The 22,586-nt window shown below is 32.5% G+C and overlaps 1 protein-coding gene and 1 pseudogene across 2 annotated transcripts in view; one reads left to right on the top strand and one right to left on the bottom strand.

Moving 5' to 3' along the window:
* LOC105298899 (phosphatidylinositol 3,4,5-trisphosphate 3-phosphatase TPTE2-like) overlaps positions 1-22,586 on the bottom strand; it is a 72,678-nt gene that overhangs the window by 43,737 nt on the left and 6,355 nt on the right. For both annotated transcript variants that reach the window (XM_011370361.2, XM_011370362.2), the window contains 3 exons: positions 6,743-6,803; positions 5,854-5,935; positions 5,662-5,750 (listed from right to left, as the gene is read on the bottom strand). In XM_011370361.2, coding sequence (XP_011368663.2) covers positions 5,662-5,750; positions 5,854-5,935; positions 6,743-6,803 — 232 coding nt within the window. The remainder of the gene's footprint in view (positions 1-5,661; positions 5,751-5,853; positions 5,936-6,742; positions 6,804-22,586) is intronic.
* LOC111745850 lies at positions 15,754-16,484 on the top strand (annotated as a pseudogene).

The raw sequence follows: 22,586 nt of genomic DNA, 5'->3' as shown, positions 1-22,586 counted from the left end.
TATCAGAATGACTATCATCAATAAATCAACAAACAACAAGTGTTGGTGAGAATGTGGAGAAAAGGGAGAATGTTGGTGGGATTGTAAATTGGTATAGCCCCTATGGAAAACAGTCTGGAGGTTCCTCAAATAATTAAAAATAAAACTACCACATGACCTAGCAATTCCACTTCTGGGTATTTACCCAAAGAAATGCAAACAATGGTTGAAAAGATACATGCAATCCTATGTTCACTGCAGCATTATTTATAATAGACAAGATATGGAAACAATCTAAGTGTTCATTGATAGACCAATGTGAAAAGAAGTGGTACATACATATAATGGAATAGTATTTAGCCATAAAAAATACTGAAAACTTGCCATTTGCGACAACATGGATAGACCTAGAGGGTATTATGCTAAATGAGACGGAGAAAGACAAATATCATATGATTTCACTTACATGTGGAATCTAAAAACAAAACAAACAAAACAGAAACAAACTCTAGATACAGAGAACAAATTAATGATTGCCAGATGAACAGATGGGTTGGAGAATGGTGAAAAAGGTGAATGGATTAAGAAGTACAAATTGCTAGTTTAAAAAAAAATAGTCATGAGGATGTATGATACAGTATAGAGAATATAATATTATAATAACTACATATGATGTCAGATAGGGTGATCACTTTATAAGTTATAAAATGTCTAATCAATGTGTTGTACACTTGAAACTAATATATTGCTTGTCAACTGTAACTGAAAAAATTTTTTAAAAATAAAGTCATTGGCAATGACTCAGTAAAAAAAGAAACCAACATATTTACAGTCATGGTGGAAAATTTCAACATACCTTTCTCAGATTCTTACATATTAAAAAAAGTAAACATAATGATTTAAATAATGTAATTTAAAAGATTAATGATAGCTAAATAGAAGAAAATTGGAGAATATATACTACTTCCTAGATATGAGATTTCTAGTTATAGTGCCAAATGGATCACATATTACACCACAAAAAAGTCTCAATAAATTCCAGAGACCCAACATCATTATGCAGAAAAGAGTTAATATAGCAAGCCTGACTGCTATCAGTAGGACTGCTTGAAGTTTGGCCTTGCTGACATCTAAAAAATTGGATTTCTGGAGGATTCTCACCATTCCCTGATAAGACTGGCTCACTGTGCCTAAACTGTTTATGCAAACAATATGATTTATGCTAAACACCTGTTCTTCTTCTGAAAGTCTAGAATTTCAGTCCATTCTAAGGAGAAGATGTCTATTTGACTAGCTTCCAATAAAAATCCCGAGCTTCCCTTGTAGGGAATATCTCACATGTGTTTTCACAACTCACTACTGAAGGAATCAATCACATTCTGTGTGACCCCACTGGAGAAGACCTATGCCTGGTTTCTTAAGGACTTTGCCTCATGCGCCTTTCCCCTTTGCTCATTTTGCTTTGTATTCTTTCACTGTAATAAATCATAGCCATAAATATGACTATATGCTGAGTCCTGTGAGTCCCCTGGGGAATCACTGAATGTAGGGGTAGGTCTTAAAGACATCTGATACAGTTGGCAGCAGAAGCAAGATTTGCTAAAATAACCCTGACTCACTGAAATATGGCAAAAGTATTGTTTTGGAAAAGGAAGGATAAAAGAATGTGTATGATGAATCTGTGATGCCCGAGTGGTTACAGAGTTACCAATGGTGTGAAGCAGCAACTCAGCTGCTGTTGTGAGAGATCGAAGTTATCTATAGAATTAAAAATGATAGATCCAACCATATGAGAGTTGGTTTGCTGGCTCCCCTGGCTCAGTTTGGCTCTGCTGGCTACAGTGAGTAAAAAGTGCAACCCAGGTGATGCTGTTGATTTTTATTTCCTCTTCCAAGTAGAAGAAAGGGCCCAAACACTCTGAAGGTACTCTTTGAGTAGGTGAAAAATGTTCCAAGTTCGTATCATTCTTTTTTCCATGTTGGAGAAAAAAATGGTTAAGTAAATTCCTAGGGTGAAGCAAAGCTTTAGATAAAATAGAAGGGAAAAATATAAAAGGGAAAAAACTCTCCAGCTATTACTGAGCAGTCCTAGTGATTGGTGCTTCTCAAACTTAAATGGTGTATGAATCATTTGGGGATCTTAGAAAAATGTAGATTCTAATCCAGTAGGCCTGCGATTATGAGATTTTGTTTTCCTAACTGATTCTTAGTTGATGCTGAAGCTGCTAGTCCATGGACTACACTTTGATTCTATCACTATCTCTGAAGAAGTACAATGAAAAATTTGATAATTAAAATGTAGCTAAAACTCTTAAACACTAAGTGATTTAAAATAAATAATTTAAAATCATAGATCATAAAGGAGAAAAAATAAAATAAGTATTAAAGCAGAAACTTGTGAAGCAGAAAACACAATAGAATTATTAACAACATTAAACATTAGGTTTTTTTCCCCAAGAAACTAATACACAAATCTTTTATAAAACTGATTTTTAAAAAGGAAGCATAAATATTAGAAATTAAAATGGGGACAAATTACTGATGTAATAGAAATTTAAAAGCACTACAAGAATAACTTTATGTCAATCATTTAAAAAACTTAAATAAATTTTCAATTAAAAAGTTGACTCAAGAAGGCAAAACCTGAATAGAGCAATAACATTGCATTAAAAATATTTACAGTCTTTCTAACCACCTCCTCCAAAACACAAGATGAGATTTTTATCAAATCTATAAAGCAGCAATGATTTCTATCTTTTACAATTTTTAAAATAATAATAATTTAATTCATTTAATAATTTAACTCATTTAATAACATTGGCAAAACTAATTCCAAAACTGTACAAATATAATAGAAGAAAAGGTAACTTTATACTAGTTTCACTTATGAATATAGATGTTAAAAAATTAATTGAGATGTTTTCAGACTGAATTCAGTAATGTAGAAAAAATAATATTCAATAACTATTGACAATTATCTCAGGAATGCAAGGATCATCTAATATCAGAAATCTATATTAATGTAGTTTATCATATTCACAGATTAAAAGACATACCTTGCAATTACCTCAATAAATACAGAAAAAAGCATTCACTAAAATTCGGTATATATTCACAATTTTAAAATTAAGAAAAACTAGGAAGTTTCCTTAATTTGATGAAGGGAATCTACCAAAATAGCTACCAAGTACATCATATTAATATTAATGATGACATGTTGATAGTATTTCCTTTAAAGCCAGAAACAAAGCAAAAATGTCCACTACTCACAGCTTCTATTTAATACTGTATTACAGGGCTTAGACAGTGAATTAAGATAAGAAAAAGAAACCAAATGTGTAGGGATAAGAACAGAAAAAAACAAACTTTCATTATTTGCAGAATAGAAAAATCCAAGTAAATCTATAGACTAACTACTAAAACTAATGAGAGAATTCGGGAAGATAGTTAGCTACAAGGTCAACATAAAAAAAAAATCAATAGCTGAATGAAGGACGCAGGTTGAAATCTTTAGATAATAACAAAAGGTATATAAATGAGTATATGACTTCCAAACTAATGGTGGTAGGTGAGAGGAAAGAATTATATTGTAAAAAAAAAAAAAAAAATCAAACCAAAACAAGATGTAGAAGATTTGAATAAAACAATTAACCTTTGACCTAATAAACACATTCAGAACACTGTTCACAACAATGCATAATACATTTTCTTTTCAAGTGCACAGAAAACATTTGATAAAATTGATCAAATTCAGGGCCATAAAACAAGTCTAAACAAATTTCAAAGAACAAAAAAAATACATATGTTTCTGACTACAATGTAATACAACCCTAAACCAGTAACTAAGTGATAATTACAAAATCCTCATGTTTGAAAATAAGAAAGTATACTCCTACATAACCCATGGGTCAAAGAAACAAGAACAAAAAATATTAGAAAATATTTTGAATGAAATAATAATGAAATACTAGATATAAAACTATGTGACATTAACGTAATTCTTAGAGGAAAATTTATAGCTTTAAATGCTAAATAAAAAAGAGAAAGGTTAAAAATATATCATCTCTCTCAAGAAGTTAATCATCTATCTCAAGAAGTTAGGAAAAGAACAACAAATTAAACCAAAGAAAGCAGAAGGAAGCAGTAAATATAATAGTAATTCATGAACTAGAAAACGAACAAAAGAGGTGGTCAAGAAAGCCAAAAAAACTTGGTACTTTGAACAGACTAATAAAATTGATAAATTCTTGGTGAGATTAATCTAGAGAGAGAGAGACAGACGGACAGACAGAGACAGAGAGAAAGGCACCAAGAAAGTAATATAAGGAATAAGAAAGTAAATACCACCATATACATTAGAATAAGGTATTTTGAAAAATGTGATGCCAAGACATTCGAATTTAGATAAAATTGATGAATGCTTGGAAAAATACACCCTACCAAAGTGGGTAGAGAGGTAAAATGATAAACAATCCTCTATCTAATAAAATTGTATGATAATTTAAAAATTTCCTCAAGGAGAAATTGATGCCAATTTCCCACATTAAGGCCAATATGGTTTCTCTAATGAATTCCATATTACATTTAAGAGAAAAAATGTCAACTTATATAAATCAAAATAATAATCCATAAAGATCTACACACCCCTATGTTCATGGTAGCACAATTTACAATAGCCAGGATATAGAAACAACCTAATGTCCATCAATAGATGATTGGACAAAGAAGTTATGGAATATTACTCAGTCATTAAAAAAATGAAATCCTACTATTTGCAACCACATGGATGGACCTAGAGGTTATTATGCTGAGTGAAATAAGTCAGACAGAGAAAAATAAATACCATATGATTTCACTTATATGCGGAATCTAAGAAACAAAAAGAAAAACTAATCAAAAACAGACTCACAAATATAGAAGACAATCTGATGATGGCCAGAGGGGAAGGAGTTTGGGGGGCTGGGAGAATGAGGTGAAGGGTTAAAGAAATATAAATTAGTAGCTGATAGATGGTCACAGGGGTGTGGAGCATGATGTAGAGCACGGTAGTTAGCATTAATGTAACGGCTAGGTGTAGAGCCAGAAGAGAAAAAGAGCAGTTAGAAGGATCATTTTATAAACTATATAAATGTCTAGCCAATGTACTGTATACTTGAAACCATTAATAAAATAAAATTTAAATAAAAGAGAACCATGTGAACACAGTAAGTCCTCTTCTGCAAATAAAATAAAATAAAATAAATTTGAAATGTTTTCCTTCAAACAGAGAATTACCTTTAATTAAAAGAAAACAAGCCAATTGCTAGCATTATATAATACTATCATAGGTTGAGTCATGTGGAACAGCCATTTTTGTAAGTAAAAAATGGTCCAAAACTGATAATTCCATATAGTTCGACCTCTATACTCTTCATTTATAATTTGCCAATATTTAGAATATTTCAACCTGTGGAACTAAAGATAGAACTTGCCTACTACTAATGAGCTTGAAACTAATTTTCATGTAATACTAAAACTTGATTCTACTCAATTATAAAAGGCAGTTTTAAAGTATTGTGTTTTCCTGGAATTCAATTTTTTAAAAAAACTGTTTTACAGCCCACCAAAAATGTAATACTTGTACTTGAATATATTTTTCAAATTTCTTTAAAAAAAGAGGAATAAAAAGAAAAATAATTTTACCTTTGCCTCCCTTACAGTGAATCGCTACGACGTTTTCATCATCTTGAGCCATCCATTTGTTTACTTCTTTGGAAAATTCCAACATCTCACTAATTTCAAATGTAAGATTTTTAGTTGAATTAAAATACTTCCAAAAAATCAAGAACAATGTATTTAGCCCCTTTCTGACAGCTAACTTAGCATAAAACTTACCTCAGAGAGGGGACATTGTGATCATCAATCATGATTCGATGGACCCTATGATGGAAGTACTTAGGATCATAAGATCTTTCACCTAAAATAAAAGAAACATAGGTATATCTCTATACATAATAAACACAGTAAATGTTAATGTTGTAAATAAGTTATTCTTTTCTGTTATAAAGTCTTTATTCACTTTTAAAAGGAGCATTCTGATTGGTTCCTGCTACACTAAAAGAAACTTAAGAGTCTCAAAAATATAGTAACGGTAGTGGTTTGTCCAACTTGAATAACCTAAACCCAGCTTATTTTGATTTATTTAATAGGCCTTACTTTTAATTTTCTAGCAGGCTACTCATTGCATTATGGTAGAGTAGTTAGAAACCACAGAGAAGAAGCAAATGTGGCCAATAAAAATGATTGCCTCCTGCAAACAACTATTCAATATCTAGGAAGATGAAAAATCAAGAGAGACATTGTAGTAAGCTGGAATACAATCTATTTTCTACAGAGTTTTGTTTTATTTTCGTGTAGGGCCTTGTTCTCCTCACACCCAACTCCTGGTGGGTTAGAAAATGCATTTGTTGAATTGTCTGTCTTCAAAACACAACCTGGCAGGAAAAACAGAAGTATTTTCCTAAACCTAATATCACTAGAGTAGACTCTTCCTAAAATGGCTCCACCTCCACTCTAGCCTTCTGTGTTCTTCACAGGGCATTTTGTGCTGGTGAGCTACCTTTTCCGACCAAGTAAGGCCAGTGCAAAATGAAGATTTTATTAACTCACTTCCCATTATCACCAAATATTTATGATTAAATGAAATGTAAAAAGTGAATCATCATCTTCTATGCAATGATCTGTTTTCTATCTATAGTAGCAAAATATCTAGTCAAGTACATACTGCATAGATTGTAGACTTGATAGTGGTTTTCATGTTTGGTATCCAGGAACCGCACAACTTCCTAAGAAAGATGGATACATACTTTACATATATCCACATGATGTGAACAAAACCTATTTTCTAGAAATAACCTAAAATGGTTATTACCTTTTTTTCACTTGTCCCTCGCTTAGTACCTTTTAGGGAAGATTTAGGGAATAAGAGGTTATGTACATTCTAAGTCATATCTAACTCACTAATGGTTTTCAAATAACTCACACAGTTGTACTTGACTTCCCTGATTGGCGTCTACTATAAATACACATTGCTTAAGAAAATTAGATGGTTAACTAGTTTAAGTAAATTTGTTCCGAATCATTAATTCACAGTAATATATGGATCTTATGTAGGTCTGTCTAATTCTTATTAGATATGCCTTTTACAATCTAGATATTACAATCTGCCTAAGCATTATTTAAATAAATAAATGTAAAAAATATATGGTATTATTGTGTGTATATGCATAATAGAAAAAGATAAACCCATTATATCAAACTTTCGATAAGTGATGGCAATATGGAAACTTTTTTTGCTTATCTGTATATATATATATATGTACATGTATATAAATAAACATAATGAGTACATATGTGTAACTTTTAAAATAACAGTGAATATTATTTAAAATACAGTTACTATCATCACATTAATACATTTCCAACAAACTTATCCTTCTGAAACACACACACACACACACACACATGCATGTGCCTCTGTGTAACAATAAAAATGACTATAAAGTTCAAATATTGATTAGTGTAGTACCCTCAGAGCAATGTTTAATGGCTTACTTAATGTTAAGAAAAAGAAAAAGAAAAATTAAGGTATTAAAATGATCAATTTGTTAAATTGGTTATCCCTGTCGAGAGGAAATACTAAGTCAAAAAGATAAACATTTTGAGCCTGCATAGTACTGGGGGAGGGAGGATAAACAGTCTTATATACATCAAAAATTCATGGAGTTCTTTACACCAAAATAAAATCCAGATGGATTGAGGAATCAAATATTAAAAAAACAAACATTTCTAAGAAATTTAAGCGAACATTAATCAGTTCTTTGGATGAGGAAGAACTAAGTGTTAAATCAATGGAAGAGCAACAGATGTAGTTTTGACTTCATAAAAGTTTGAAATTTCTATTTTAAAAATGCCACAGTATAACAAACAAATAACAGGGGAGAATGTTTTTCAGTAAAATTGAATGAGTGGGGACTATGCCTAGTATAATCTATAAACTGATTATACTAGTATAAATTAATAACCCATTAACAATAATTTAAGTTGTACTCCCTCACCCTATAGATAAGTGAGCCAAAGACATAAATAAATTTACAAAAGAGAAAATCAAACTGGCTAACAACCTACATAGAGAAATAGCCACCCTACCAAAAAAGAAGTCAAAATAACAATGAAATGCCGTTTTCACCCATGAAATTAGCCCTTTCCTTTTTAATGAGAAAATTCAATGCTGGTAAATATGGCATGAAAAGAAAACCTTTTACTTATTACACAATCTCTTGAATTTGGCAATATAAACTAAGAAACCTTAAAATATTCATACTTTTAACTAGAGAAATTCACTCCTAGGCATCTATTCAGAAAAAGCTTTATGCCTTTGTGCCTTTATGCCTTCTTTGCTGTGTTATTGAAAATAGTGACACCAAAATACCAAACATTAAAGATTAATTACAGCACTAATGAAATATCATGCAATCATTAGAATACTGTTCTGAAACCTTCATTCTCTCAATAAGTAAATATTTTGCAGTGGTTAATTTACATGCAGCCTTCTTTAGCATCCCCACATATAAAGATAGTCGGTATTGACTTTTTCCTAGGAAAATTAATGTACCTGGATGGTTAAACTTCAGGGACTTTTAAAATCACCTTTATATTTCTCTAAATGTCTAAAAAGTAATCTCAAGGATTTGAATTTTCTCTATGAGTCCATCCTTGACTCAATATGTAGACAATTTGCTGCTGTGTTTTCTGATCTACATAGTTTACCTGAAGACCCCAAGTACCTCTTATCCAAATGAGCAGAACAGAGAATAAAGCACCTAGAGAAAACTTCAATTCTGCTAAGAAACTACATTTTTGGGGTCACAACCTGTCACCAGATAGACAGTTTCTGTTCTTAACCAGAATAAAAAAAGTATTCAATTGTATACCAAGATTGAAAGCTAGAAGATAACTAAGAATATTTTTAGGACTCTAGGTAATTATATAGTACCTCATTTTTCTCAGTAACTAAGCTTTCACATGGCCTTACTAAATTTACAATTCCTGAAGTTCCCATAAGACTGCCAGCTGATTTCTTAACAAACTTTTCAGGTCAGAAGGGATTGGCATGAAATATTCAAAGTGATGAAAAGCAAGGACCTACAACCAAGATTACTTTACCCAGCAAAGCATCATTTAAAATTGAAGGATAGATAAAGAGCTTCCTAAACCAACCAAAAAAAAAAAAAACTTAAAGAGTTCATCACCACTAAAATTAAAGAAATGTTAAAGGGACTTCTTTAAAAAGAAAAAGAAAATAAAGATAAAAACATGAATAACAAAATGGCAATTACTACAAATCTATCAACAATTATTTTAAGCAGAAATGGAAATGCTCCAGTCCAAAGATAGGGTAGCTGATTGGATAAGAAAACAAGATCCTTACATATGCTGCCTACAAGAAATTTGCTTCAGATCAAAAGATACAGATATACCGGAAATAAAGGAATGGAAAAGGATTTTTCATGAAAATGGAAACAAATAAACAAAAAGCTGGGATAGCAATACTTACATCAGACGAAAAAGATTTTAAAACAAAAGCTATAACAAGAGACAAAGAAGGAGCCAGTAACTCCACTTCAGGGAATTTATTGAAACAAACTCGAAGCACTACTTTGAAGAAACATGTGCATCCATATGTTCATTGCAGCATTATTTACAATGGCCGAAATGTGAAAGCAACCTGGCTGTCAATTGATGGAGAACAAATAAAGAATAAGTGGTACATGTATAAAATGGAATATTACTCAGGCATAAAAAATATGAAACCTTACCATTTGCAACAACATGGATAGACCTAGAGGATATTATACAAAGTGAAACAAGTCAGACAAAGAAAATCAAAACCATACCATTTCACTTATATGTGGAATCTAAGAAACAAAATAAACAAACAAAACAGAAACAAACTCATAAGTGCAGAGAACAAATTGATGGGTGCCAGATGAAAAGAGGGTTGGGTTTGTAATAAATAGGAAGGAACTAAGAAGTATAGATTGGTAGTTCCAAAATAGTCATGGGAATGTAAAGTATAGCATAAAGAATATAGTCAATAATATTGAAATAAGTATGTATAGTATCTGATGGGTGATCCACTTTGTAAGTTACATAAATGTCTAATCATTATGTTGTACACCTAAAACTAGTATAATAATATATAATAATATTGTATGTCAACTGTAATTTAAAAATTAAAATTATTTTTTAAAAATTAAAAATTCTTAGCTAACTTAAAATAAAATGAAACTTTCTTAATCTAGTAAAAGATAGCTACCAAAAGCTTCTAAAAGAAATCATTCTAATAGTGCAATATTGAATTTTTCCACCTAAGTTTGAGAACAAGGCAAGGCTGTCCACTCTTACCCCTTCTACTCAACATTAAAGTGGAGGTCCTAGATAATTTGATAAAGAAAAAGAATAAAAGAAATGGTTTAAAAAGTGGAAAGAGTAATAACTTTACATGATTGCATATATAAAGAAATATCAAGGAATCTACTAATTAATTATTAAAATGACTGTGTAAATTTATGAAGGGTGCTATTTGTTATGCAAAAATCGGTTATATTCACATGTATCAGCAGCAAATAATTAGAAAATGAAGTTTTTGAAATACAATTTAAAATAGTTAAAACCCATCAAATAGCAATAAAACTAACAAAAGATATATATAGCTCATATAGTGAAAACATTGCTAAAAGAAATTAAAGAAGACCTGAATAGATGGAAAGTCTCAATATTAAGCTATACAGTGAATATCATCCAAATTAAAATAACAGCAGAGTATGTTTAAATATGTGGAAATGGATAATCTGATTCTAAAATTATGTGGAAATTCAAAGGACTTAGGAAAGCCAAGATAGTTTTAAAGAAGAAGTAAAGGAGCTTCTGGGCTGGTGTACAGGTGAAAGTGTTAGGAGAATTCATGGAAACTCTGTGCCCCTTCCCCCATACATTGTCCTATGCATCTCCTCTATCTGGCTATTCCTGAGTTGTATCATTTTATAATAAATTGATAATCTAATCAGCAGGTAGAGAAGTTAACAAATAAAGTCTGAAGCTGAGAATGAATTCCAAAGAGAGGAAATCAGAGAAACTGAACAAAAGAATCAAAAGAAAGAGAGAGTAACAGAAAATGATTTCTGACTATGAAGTGGGTATTTGATGGCACAATTCACTGATGTGGTAAAGAGAAGAGAAATCATTCACAGTGGGTCACTCTGGTGTTTTAGTCTTAAAAGCAAAACATTTGAAACAAGGCAATGTCCATCAATATGAGAAATAATTAACAAGTTGTGGTATATACATATAATGAAATATGACTCAGCAATAAAAAGGAACAAAAATACTGATATACGCAAAAAATATGGATGATTCTGTAAATAATATATTGAGCAGAAGAAGTGAGATGCAAAAAAGTACGTACTTTATATACATTTGTATTAACTTCAAGAATCAGCAGAAATATTCCAAAGAGGTGAAATTAAAATAATGCTTGCTTTGGGTTGAGAGGAAAATTGACTGGAAAGGAGGATCAGTGAACTTCCCAGGATGCTGAAAATATTTTACATTTTGATTGCAGTGTTAATATGGGTATATAAGTTTGTCAAATCTCATCAAACTGTACTTTTCTGTGTATTTTACTGCATATAATTATATAACAATAGAAATATATTTAAATAAGAGATAAAATATAATTTTAAAAATGACAGTGAAAACTAGGTAGCAAGATAACAAATTTATTCTGAATCCTGAAATCCAAATCCTTGTACAGAGAAATCTGATAAACCATTGTTTTAAAATATAAAAAATATAAGTACAGCTACACCCACTGTCCTCTGCATGCCATCTGCTTGGAGTATCATTTTTCACCCTTTCACTTTGAGGCAATATTTGTTCTTGCAGCTGATGTGTGTCTCTTTAATGCAGCACAGAGCTAGGTTTTGTTTTTTGATCCAATCTGCTACTCTGCCCTTTTTTTTGTGAGTTCAGTCCATTTACATTTAGGGTGGTTATTGATATATGAGGTTTTCCTATAGCCATTTTATCTTTTGTTTTTTGGTAATTTGGTATCTCTATTGTTTCTTTGCCTTTGTGTTTCTGTCTGTTATTTTAGTTTAGTGATATTCTATGACTTTTTTCCTCTCTAGTCTCTTTTTTATGTTAAATGTCTTAGTTCTGAATTTTTCGTGTGTGGTTACCATTACGTTTATGTAAAAGAAAGTTTCATATATACAGAAGCCCTTTTTCTTCTGCATGTATCTTATCTCCATCTCCCTTTGCAAGTTCAGACCTTTACCCCCACCCCTTTTCTGTTTTTGTTGTCAAAAATTATCCCTATTTATGCTGTGAGTTCATTTCTGAGTTGTAGTAGGTATTGTCTTTTTCTCTTTTTAAAATGTCCTTTACTCCCTTTAACCATTATGTAATATTTAAATGTATAATACTGTATTCTGAATAAGGCTTGCAATTTCCTGCTTCTATCTGTTAGTCATCTTACTCATAGTTTTGTATCTTATTGTCTTTAGTTTCAGGTAGAATAACCCCCTTCAGTATTTCCTGTAATATAGGCCTTGTGGTAGAAAATTCCCTCAGCTCCTGCATGTCTGAAAGTTCTTTATTTCTCCTTCATATCTAAAAGATACCTTTGCTGGATATATTATTCTTGGCTTATAATTTCTCCCTTTCAATAGTTTGAATATTTGATTCTACTCCCTCCTAGCTTGTAAAGTTTCTGCTAAAAAAATCCAATGATAATTTAATGAAATTTCCTTTGCAACAAAAAGTATAAAATACCCAAGAATAAATTTAACAAAGCATGTAAAGGACCTATACAGTGAAAACTACAAGACATTATTAAAAGAAATTGAAGAAGACACAAAGAAATGAGAAGATATTCCATATTCATGGATTGGAAGAACCAACATAATTTAAATAGCCATATTACCCAAAGCAATATAGAGATTCAATGCAATCCTCATCAAAATCCAATGGCATTTTAAAAAATAGAGCAAAAAAATTCAAATTTGTATGGAAGCGCCAAAGACCCTGAATAGCCAAAGCAATCCTGAGAAAAAAGAACAAGGCCAGAGGTATTACACTGCCTGATTTCAAATTCTACTACAAAGCCACAATAATCAAAACAGCATGGTATTAGCAGAAAAACAGAAACACAGACCAATGGATCAGAACTGAGAGTCTAGAAATAAACCCCCATTTATATGGACAAATGATTTTCAACAAAGGAGCCAAAAACAAACAATGGAGAAAGGAAAGCCTCTTCAATAAATGGTGCTGGGAAAATTGGAAAGCCACATGCAAAAGAATGAAACTAGACTGCTATCTTGTCACTATACACCAAAATTAACTCAGAATAGATCAAAGACTTAAATATAAGGCCTGAAGCAATAAATTCCATAGAAGAAAATATAGGTGCTAAATTCATGGACCTTGGTTTTAGAGATTTTATTAATTCAATCTCAAAAGCAAAAATAAATGAATGGGACTGTGTCAAACTAAAAAGCTCCACAGCAACAGAAACCATCAACAAAACAGAGAGGCAACCAACAGAATGGGAGAAGATATTTGCAAACAATGCCTCTGATAAGGGGCTAATAACCAAAATATATAAAGAACTCATACAACTCAACAATAAAAAACAAATAATCCAATTAAAAAATGGGCAGAGTACCTTAATAGACCCTTCTCCCAAGAATGTATACAAATGACCAACAGACATATGAAAAGATGCTCAACTTCACTAGCTATTAAGGAAATGCAAATCAAAACCACAGTGAGATGCCACGTCCCACCTGTAAGCATGGCTATTATCAATAGGACAAGTAATAACAGTGTTGGAGAGATTATGGAAAAAAAGAACCCGCAAGTACTGCTGGTGAGAATATAAATTGGTATGGCCATTATGGAAAGCAGTATGGAGGTTTCTCAAAAAATTAAGAATAGAATTACCATATGACCCAGTAATCCCTCCTCTAGGTACCCAAAACACTTGAAACATTTATCTGTAAAGATACATGCACCGCGATGTTCTCAGCAGCATTATTCAGTAACTAAGACATGGAAACAACTGAAATGTCCTTCCAGAGTTGATTGGATAAAGATATGGTGCATATATACAATGGAATATTACTCAGCCATAAAAAAAGATGAAATACTGTCATTTGCGACAACACTGATGGCCCTTGAGATTATTATGCTAAGCAAAATAATTCAGACATAAAGAAATTGAGAACTATATGATTTCACTCATATGTGGATTATAAAACTGAAAGCAATAAATGAACAAAACAAACAAAAACTCATAAACACAGACGACAATTTAGTGGCTACCAGAGGGAAAGGGGTGAGGGAAGATAAGGGAAAAGGGGATCAAATATATGATGATGAAAGAAAATTTGACTTTGGGCAGTGAATATACAATGTAATATACATATGACGTATTATTGAATTATACTCTTGAAACCAATATAATTTTATTAACCAATGTCACCCCAATAAATTTAATTTTAAAAAACCTAAAAATTTTTTAAATAAAATAAAGAAGAAATACAAAGTTGGAGGATTTATACACAAGTTCTCAAGACTTGCTATAAAGCCATTATAATTAATATAGTGTGGTTTGGGCTCAAGTATAGACAAATAGATAATGGAACAGAAGAGAGAATCCAGAAACAGATTTATACATATATATTCACTTTATTTACAACAAAACACCTTTGCAATTCAGTGGAGAAAAGGATACTCTTTACAATAAATGGTACAGGAGAAATTGGATAGCAATATGAAAAACATGAATGCTAACACCTTCTTTACATCTTTACAAAAATTAATTGGAGGTCAATTAATTACAATATGAAAACATTCGGATAATGCAATCTAGTAAGCAGTAAAAAATTGCTGAGAGTCGCTGTGTTGGAGGGCTGGTGGTAGCAGTTTGGACTCTCTCGTGCTTCCTGACTCCCTTTGGTGCCCCCCCTACCCATTCCAGTATCTATGTGCAGGAGTGTGTGGAGGGAATAGAAAAGCACAGAGACAGGGGAGGCATTCTGTCCTGGGGAAATCCTTAGAAGGAAGCAGAGGCTGTGAGGGACTCCTAGCATCCATGGACATTCAAGAGGCTGAAGAAGGTGCTACAAGATTTTGAGATGATAATGAAAAAGGAAGTTTGTCCTGTTTTGGTTTAGTTTCTTTGTCAACACAATTCAGAGGTCTCAATTTAAAGGTATTTTATTTTCAAACTGGAGGAAGTGATGGATGATTTCAGAACTTCAGCTCTTGAACCAAGAAGTCCTCCCAACTCTAATGTTGGATCTATTCTCTTTGAAATATTATATTGAAAATGAATTTTTATATAATATAATATAGAAATAAAGGAAAGAATACTGAAAATTTTCTCTGGAGTTAATGGGAGAAGATGGATTATAGCTACTCTCTAGAACTAAGTTACAGTTTCTTAGAATCCCTTTTACCATTCAGCCACTAAGTGAATTGCTAAAGGAGCCAAGGAGAGAAATTACACAGGAACAACATATTTCTTAGAGGAGTAGAAAATGATATGATAGTTAACTGTGCTTATCCTTCTTCAGAGAAAAACAATTCCAATAATTTTTATCGAATGAATGGTGGTGTTTCCTGGAAATTTACCGAATTGTACTGAGAGTCCCCTGACAAGAAATGTGCACAGACAGCAAAGAGTCTTTACAAATGTACAGCAAAATTAGGACAAAAATCACAATGACTCTGACATCCCATTCAGAAGTTTCCTCAGTGAGCCCTATAAAAAAACAAATGTCCAAATGAAGCTACTGTGGAAGCTGAAGAGTGTGAGGTAAAGACTCAAGTTTGACAAAGAAGGTGAAGTCAAAGAGATGGCCAAACAAATTCTAGTGAAATTTCCTCAGTTATGATAGAAGAAACAGAAGAACTACCTTCATCTAAGAATAAAGACAAAGGAAGTAGTTGTATAAGGCAGCACTGTACAAAGGATGAAGAGGAAGAAGGCAGTATTTAATGACATCAACAGAAATGATCCTAGAAAGAAAAATTAAAAAAAAAAGAAGCTGATGTTTCCTTTATTATAAATAAAGAGACTTATGAGGAAAATAATCAAATGGAGGATCTCATCTGTCTCAAGCTGAGAAAGTTTACATTCTGAATGTAGTGAAAATACATGCCCTGTAACTAGTGATTCTGAAAGCCATGAAACAGAAGAATTAGTAGGATCCAATACCAGTAGAACTGGAGAGATTCTTTCAGAACCATCTATAGAAAATGACAACAAAGCCACAGAAGTCACTGATGAACCGACAGAACGGGACTATTTAGAAACATTTAGATACAGTATCTTACATACAGTTCTGGTTTTTACACATGTGAAATTTTTATGTAATAAAGTGGACCTTTAGTTTTAGAAGAGAAGCTGGATGTACTTTATGGGATAAAACCTGAAAGAGTTATTTTTAACTGTGAATACTACTGATATTTTTTTGGGGGAGTGGGTCTGGTTCAATCAGTGGTTTGTGTATACATATATTTTAAAATTTAGAATTAAAGTTTTTAAGCTTGAAAGTAATAATTACAATTTTTAAACTTTTGGAGAGTATCACACTTAGTTTATACATATGCAAGAAAGCTTTTGTCTTGTCTTTTTCTGACAGGTTTAGTAGTGTTCATATTTTGGTCATAGTTTCAACATTTTGCTATGTTAGGGTTTCATGGTAGCTATATATTATTTATGTTTATAAATATACATTACAAATATATTCATCTCTTATGGAAACAGAACAATATAAAATTTGCCCCTTAGGATAATATATGTATATTTATATGTGTAATATATTATACAGGTTATATTATATAATACATAAAATGTGTAATTAGTATATAATGTGTACTATAAGGTAACATATAATATAAAATAATAATATAACAGATATAACATGTTACATATCATTATAGAGAAATAATTATATATGTCATTATATATTATATATAATTACTTAAACCATATACCTACATGTTGTATTATTAGATACATATTATATTAGTATATATACAGGTTCTAATATTCTAAGGGGGAAATATTATATTTTTGTGTCTCTATACGAGATGAATTTAGCAAATGGATACAAGATGGCAACGTAAGAGGACGCAGAGCTGGTCCCCTCCCATGAACACAATGAATGCATACTTATAGTTAGAGCAATTCCTCCTGAGAGACAACTGAGGAATAGCGGAACAGCTTCTGCACAACAAAGAAGAGAGAGAGCAACTGAATAGAGAATGTGGGGAATCATGGGAGCTCTCCGGAATCTGAGGGAACCCACCAGGATCAGAGGAACTGATAAGAGGCCTTGTTTGCATTCTCTCTGCACTTTGTTGGCATGGGTAGGAGCTCTACCCAGGTTCTTTAGCCGACCTGCAAGGCTGCGGTAGGGCATTCCCAACCTTCCCTCCTGGAACTAGCTTTAGCAGCAACAAGAGAGTGCCATAGCTGGCATGTACAGAGCTTCCCCACTCCCACACCTGGAACTAGACCTAGCAGTTCCTTCAGGATGCTGAACTTGCCCACACCAGGCCACTGCTGTAGGCACCCACTGGGCAGCCCTTTCCAGAGTGAGAGGGAATCTGAAGGTTGCTACTGTGCTCACACCCAGGATGTAGTCTAGCTCTGACTGGGCTCCCAAAGCAGTCAATCAAAGCAAAGAGGTGTCATTTGCATGTGAACAGCAGGAGGCCCCATTCAGCGTAAGAGGAAACTAGCAGAATGCTACAGCTCATGTGCTCAAAGGACGCCCCAGCCCAGACTGGCAGCTGTCAATCAAAACAACAGGGCAAGCCTCCTGTGTGTATACCAGGCAGTTCCTATGGGATCAAGAACAAAAACAGCAGGGCACTGCAGCACAGGCCCACAAAGCTGCTCCACCTGGACCAGCAGGGCATGAAGTACACACAAACCAGGCTGCCCTGCCCTAACTCCAGTCTGGCCATGAACAGACAGAATAACAGAGAGCTACTACATATGCATGCACATCAAGTTGCCCTGCCTGGAACCTACTCCTTCTGGCCAGGTGGCACTCCAGGAATTGCATGCAACCATACCAACTCCAACCAGCCTGACAAAACTATCCAGCTCACAGACTACACAGAGGGCACTTCTACACAAGACCTCGTTTTCAAGGTTATGAGAAGTAGTTATTTCATCTAACTAATAGGAACAAACTCAGAGTCAAACAAAATGGGAAGACAGAAGAATATGTCCCAAATAAAGGAACGAGAAAAAACAAAACAAAACAAAACAAAAAACAGAAAAATACTATAATGAAATTAAGATAAGAAATTTGCCTGATAAAGAATTCAAATAAATGGTCATACGGGTGCTCAACAAACTTGAGAGTAGAATAGAGGAACTCAGAGAGAATTTCAACAAAGAGTTAGAAACTATAATAAAGAACCAATCAGAAATGAAAAATACAATAACTGAAATGAAAAACACACTAGAAGGAATTGACGTGAGATTGGTTAATACAGAAGAATGGATTAGTGATGTGGAAGGCAGAATAGTGGACATCACATAAGCAGGATAGAAAAAATAAAAATGAATTTAAAAAATGAGGATAGGATAACATCAAGCACACTAACATAGCATTATAGGGATTCCAGGAAAAGAGAGAAAGAAGCAGAAAGTATATTTGAAGAAATAATGGCTAAAAACTTTCCTAACCTAAGGAAAGAAAAGTAAATCAAGTCCAGGAAGCACAGAGAGTTCCAAACAAGATGAACTCAAAGAGGCCCACTCCAATATATATTACAATTAAAATGACAAAAGTTAAGGATAAAGAGACAATCTTGAAGACAGCAAGAAGGAAGCAACAAGTCACATACAAGGGAAACCACATAAGGCTATCGAGTTATTTCTCAGCAGAAACTCCACAGGCCATAAGAGAGTGGCAGGAAATATTTAAAGTGCTGAAAGAAATGAACCCCCCATCTAGAATATTATACCTGACAAGGTTATCATTCAGAATCAAATGAGAGATAAAGAGTTTCCCAGACAAGCAAAAACTAAAGAAGTTCATCACCACTAAACCAACTTTACAAGAAATGTTAAAGTGTCTTCTTTGGGCAGAAAAGAAAAGACTATAAATAGAAATGAGAAAATACTGGAAAGAAAAATCACTTTTCTTTTTGTATATTTGCCTTTCTTATTGTATATTTGCCTTTCTTATTGTATATTTGCAATAAACACAGTAAATCAATCACTTAAAAATCTAATATGAAGGATAAAAGACAAAAGTAGCAAAATTACTATAACTACAATAAATAGGAAATCTATAAAACAAATAGATGTAAAATATGACACCAAAAACATAAAGTATAAAGGGGGAGTAAAATGTAAGCTTTTAAAATGTATTTGATATGGAAAGAGATCAAGAGAAAAAATGGGAAGGACTACAAAAACAACCTAAAAACAATTAATAAAATGGCAACAAGCACATACTTAGCAATAATTACTTTAAATATAAATGGACTAAATACTCCAAACAAAAAACATAGGATGGCTGAATGAATAATAAAATAAGACCCATCTATATGCTGCCTACAGGAGACTCACTTTAGACTGAAAGACACACACAGACTGAAAGAGATGGAAAAAGATATTTCATGCAAATATAAATGAAAAAAAAAAAACCCTGGGGCAACAATATTCATATCAGACAAAACAGACTTTAAAACAAAAAATATAAAAAGAGAAAAATAAGGACATTACATAATGATAAAGGAGTTAATCCAAGAAGAAGATGTAACAATTATAAATATCTACACAGCCAACATAGAGGCACCAAAGTATATAACACAAATATTAGTGGAGATAAAGCAGAAATTAACAATAATACAATAATAGTAGAGGACTTTAATATCTCATTTACTTCAATAGATAGATTATCCACATAGCAAATTAATAAGGAAATAATGGCCTTAAAGTTCACATTAGATCAGATCATTAATAGATATTACAGATATTCATCTAAAAACCAAAGAATACACATTTTTCTCAAGTGCACATAGAACATTTTTCAGGATAGACCACATATTAGGTAGCAAAACAAACCTCAATAAATTCAAGAAGACTGAATTTACATTAAGTGTATTTTCTAACCATTAGGCCATGAAACTAGATATCGACTAAAGGAAGAAATCTGGGAAAAAACCAAATACATAGAGATTAAAAAACATGTTACTTCACAACAGGTGGATCAAAGAGGAATCAACCAGGAAATCAAAAACTACCTAGAGACAAATGAAAATGAAAACATAACTTTCTAAAATTTATGAGATGCAGTAATAGCAGTTCTAAGGGGGCAGTTCATAACTATACAGTTCTACCTCAAGAAACAAGAAAAATTCTCAAATAAACAATCTAAATTTACACCTAAAGAGACTAGAAAAAGTATAAACAAAACCCAAAGTACACAGAAAAGGGAAATAATATATTAAGAACTAGTTCTTTGAAAGGATAAACAAAGTTGACGAACCTCTAGCTAGACTCATCCAAAAATAAGAGAGCCCATATAAATAAAATTAGCAATGAAAGGGGAGATAATACCAAAGAAATACAAAGGATCATTAAAGAACACTATGTACACTATATGCCAACAAATTGAGCAATCTAGAAAAAAAAAACAATTTCTATAAACATACAATCTTCCAAGACTGAACCAGGAAGAAAATCTGAACAGACTGATTACTAGCAACAAAATTTAGACAATAATCAAAATCTTCTAACAAAAGCCCAAGACTAGACAGTTTCACAGGTAAATTCTAATAAACACTTAAAGAAGAATTAATACCTTTCCTTCTCAAACTATTCCAAAAAATTGAAGAGAAAGGATCATTTCCGAACTCAATCTACAAGGACAGCATTACCCTGGTACCAAAACCAGACAAAGGCACTACAAAGAAAGAAATTACAGGCAAATATCCCTGACGAGTATAGATGCAAAAACTCTCAACAAAATACTAGGAAACCAAATTCAACAATATATTAAAAATATTATGTACCATGATCAAATAGGATTTATACCAGGGATGCAGGGATGGTTTAATACTCACGGAACAATTAATGTGAAATATCATATCAACAAAACCAAGATAAAAATTATATTATCATCTCAATAGATGCATAAAAGGCATTCAAAAAAATTTCAACATATATTTATGATAAAAACTCAGCAAAGTGGGCATAGAAAGAACTTACCTCAAAATGATAAAGGCTACATATGAAAAGCCCACAACCAATATCATACTCAATGATAAAAAGCTAAAAGCTTCTCCTCTAAGATCAGGAACAAGACAAGGATGTCCATGTTCACCACTATTATTCAATATAGTATTGAAAATTCTAGCCACAGCAACTAGAAAAGAAAAATAAATGAAAGGCATCCAAATTGGAAAGACGTAAAACTGTCACTATTTGCAGATGACATGATATTATGTATAGAAAACCCTAAAGACTCCACCAGAAAACTATTAGAACTAATAAATATAGTAAAGCTGTAGAATCTAGAAGTGATACACAGAAATCTGTTGCATTTCTATACACCAATATTGGAATCAGAAGGAGAAATTAAGCAAACAATCCCATTTACAATTGCATCAAAAAAAACTGTCTAGGAATAAATTTAACCCAAGAGGTAAAAGACCTGTACTTGGAAAACAAATAAGCATTGGAGAAAGAAATTGAAGAGGATAGGAATAAATGGAAGGATGTACCGTGCTGATGGATAGAAGGACTAATATTATTAAAATGTCCAGGCACACATGAACCCAGAGGGTATTATTCTTTTTTTTTTTTAATTCATCCCCTTATCCAACTTCCACCCCTGACCTACAGATGTTGCCATCTCCCCTTAAGAACTGGATCTCTGAAGGCAGGCAGTCTCCTCTCACACACTTGCGCCGCCCACCCGGGGCCTGGTGCACCTGGGGTATGGGCAGTGGCTCCACTGGGGCTCAAACCCAGGACCTTCTGCGTGTAAAGCAGACGTGCTAACCACTACTCAATGGAACCATCTCAAGAGGGTATTATTCTAAGTAAAATAAGTCAGAGAAAGTTAAATACTGTATAATTTCACTTACACGTGGATCAAAACCCGCAAAACAAATTAACAAACAAAACAAAATGAAAACAGATTCGTGGAAACAAAGATCAAACTGATGGTTGCCAGAGGGGAGAATGGTGAGGGATGAATGAAAGCGGGTAGAGGAATATACTCAATAATATTGTGTTAACTTTTCACAGTGACAGATGCTTACTAGACTAAGTATGGTGATCACATCAAAATGTATATGTTAAATCACAATATTGTATACCTGAATCTAATATAATTTTATATACCAACTATACTTAAATTTTAAAAAGAACAATTTTTATTACATATGACTATGTGATTTATATATGTAATTGTATATTATATAATACAACAATATAACATGTATTATATAAA

The sequence above is a fragment of the Pteropus vampyrus genome, unplaced genomic scaffold (assembly GCF_000151845.1).
Source record: "Pteropus vampyrus isolate Shadow unplaced genomic scaffold, Pvam_2.0 Scaffold167, whole genome shotgun sequence".
Lineage (NCBI taxonomy): Eukaryota > Metazoa > Chordata > Mammalia > Chiroptera > Pteropodidae > Pteropus > Pteropus vampyrus.
Note: the sequence above shows the minus strand (reverse complement) of the source record. Positions and strands in the feature narration are given on the sequence as shown.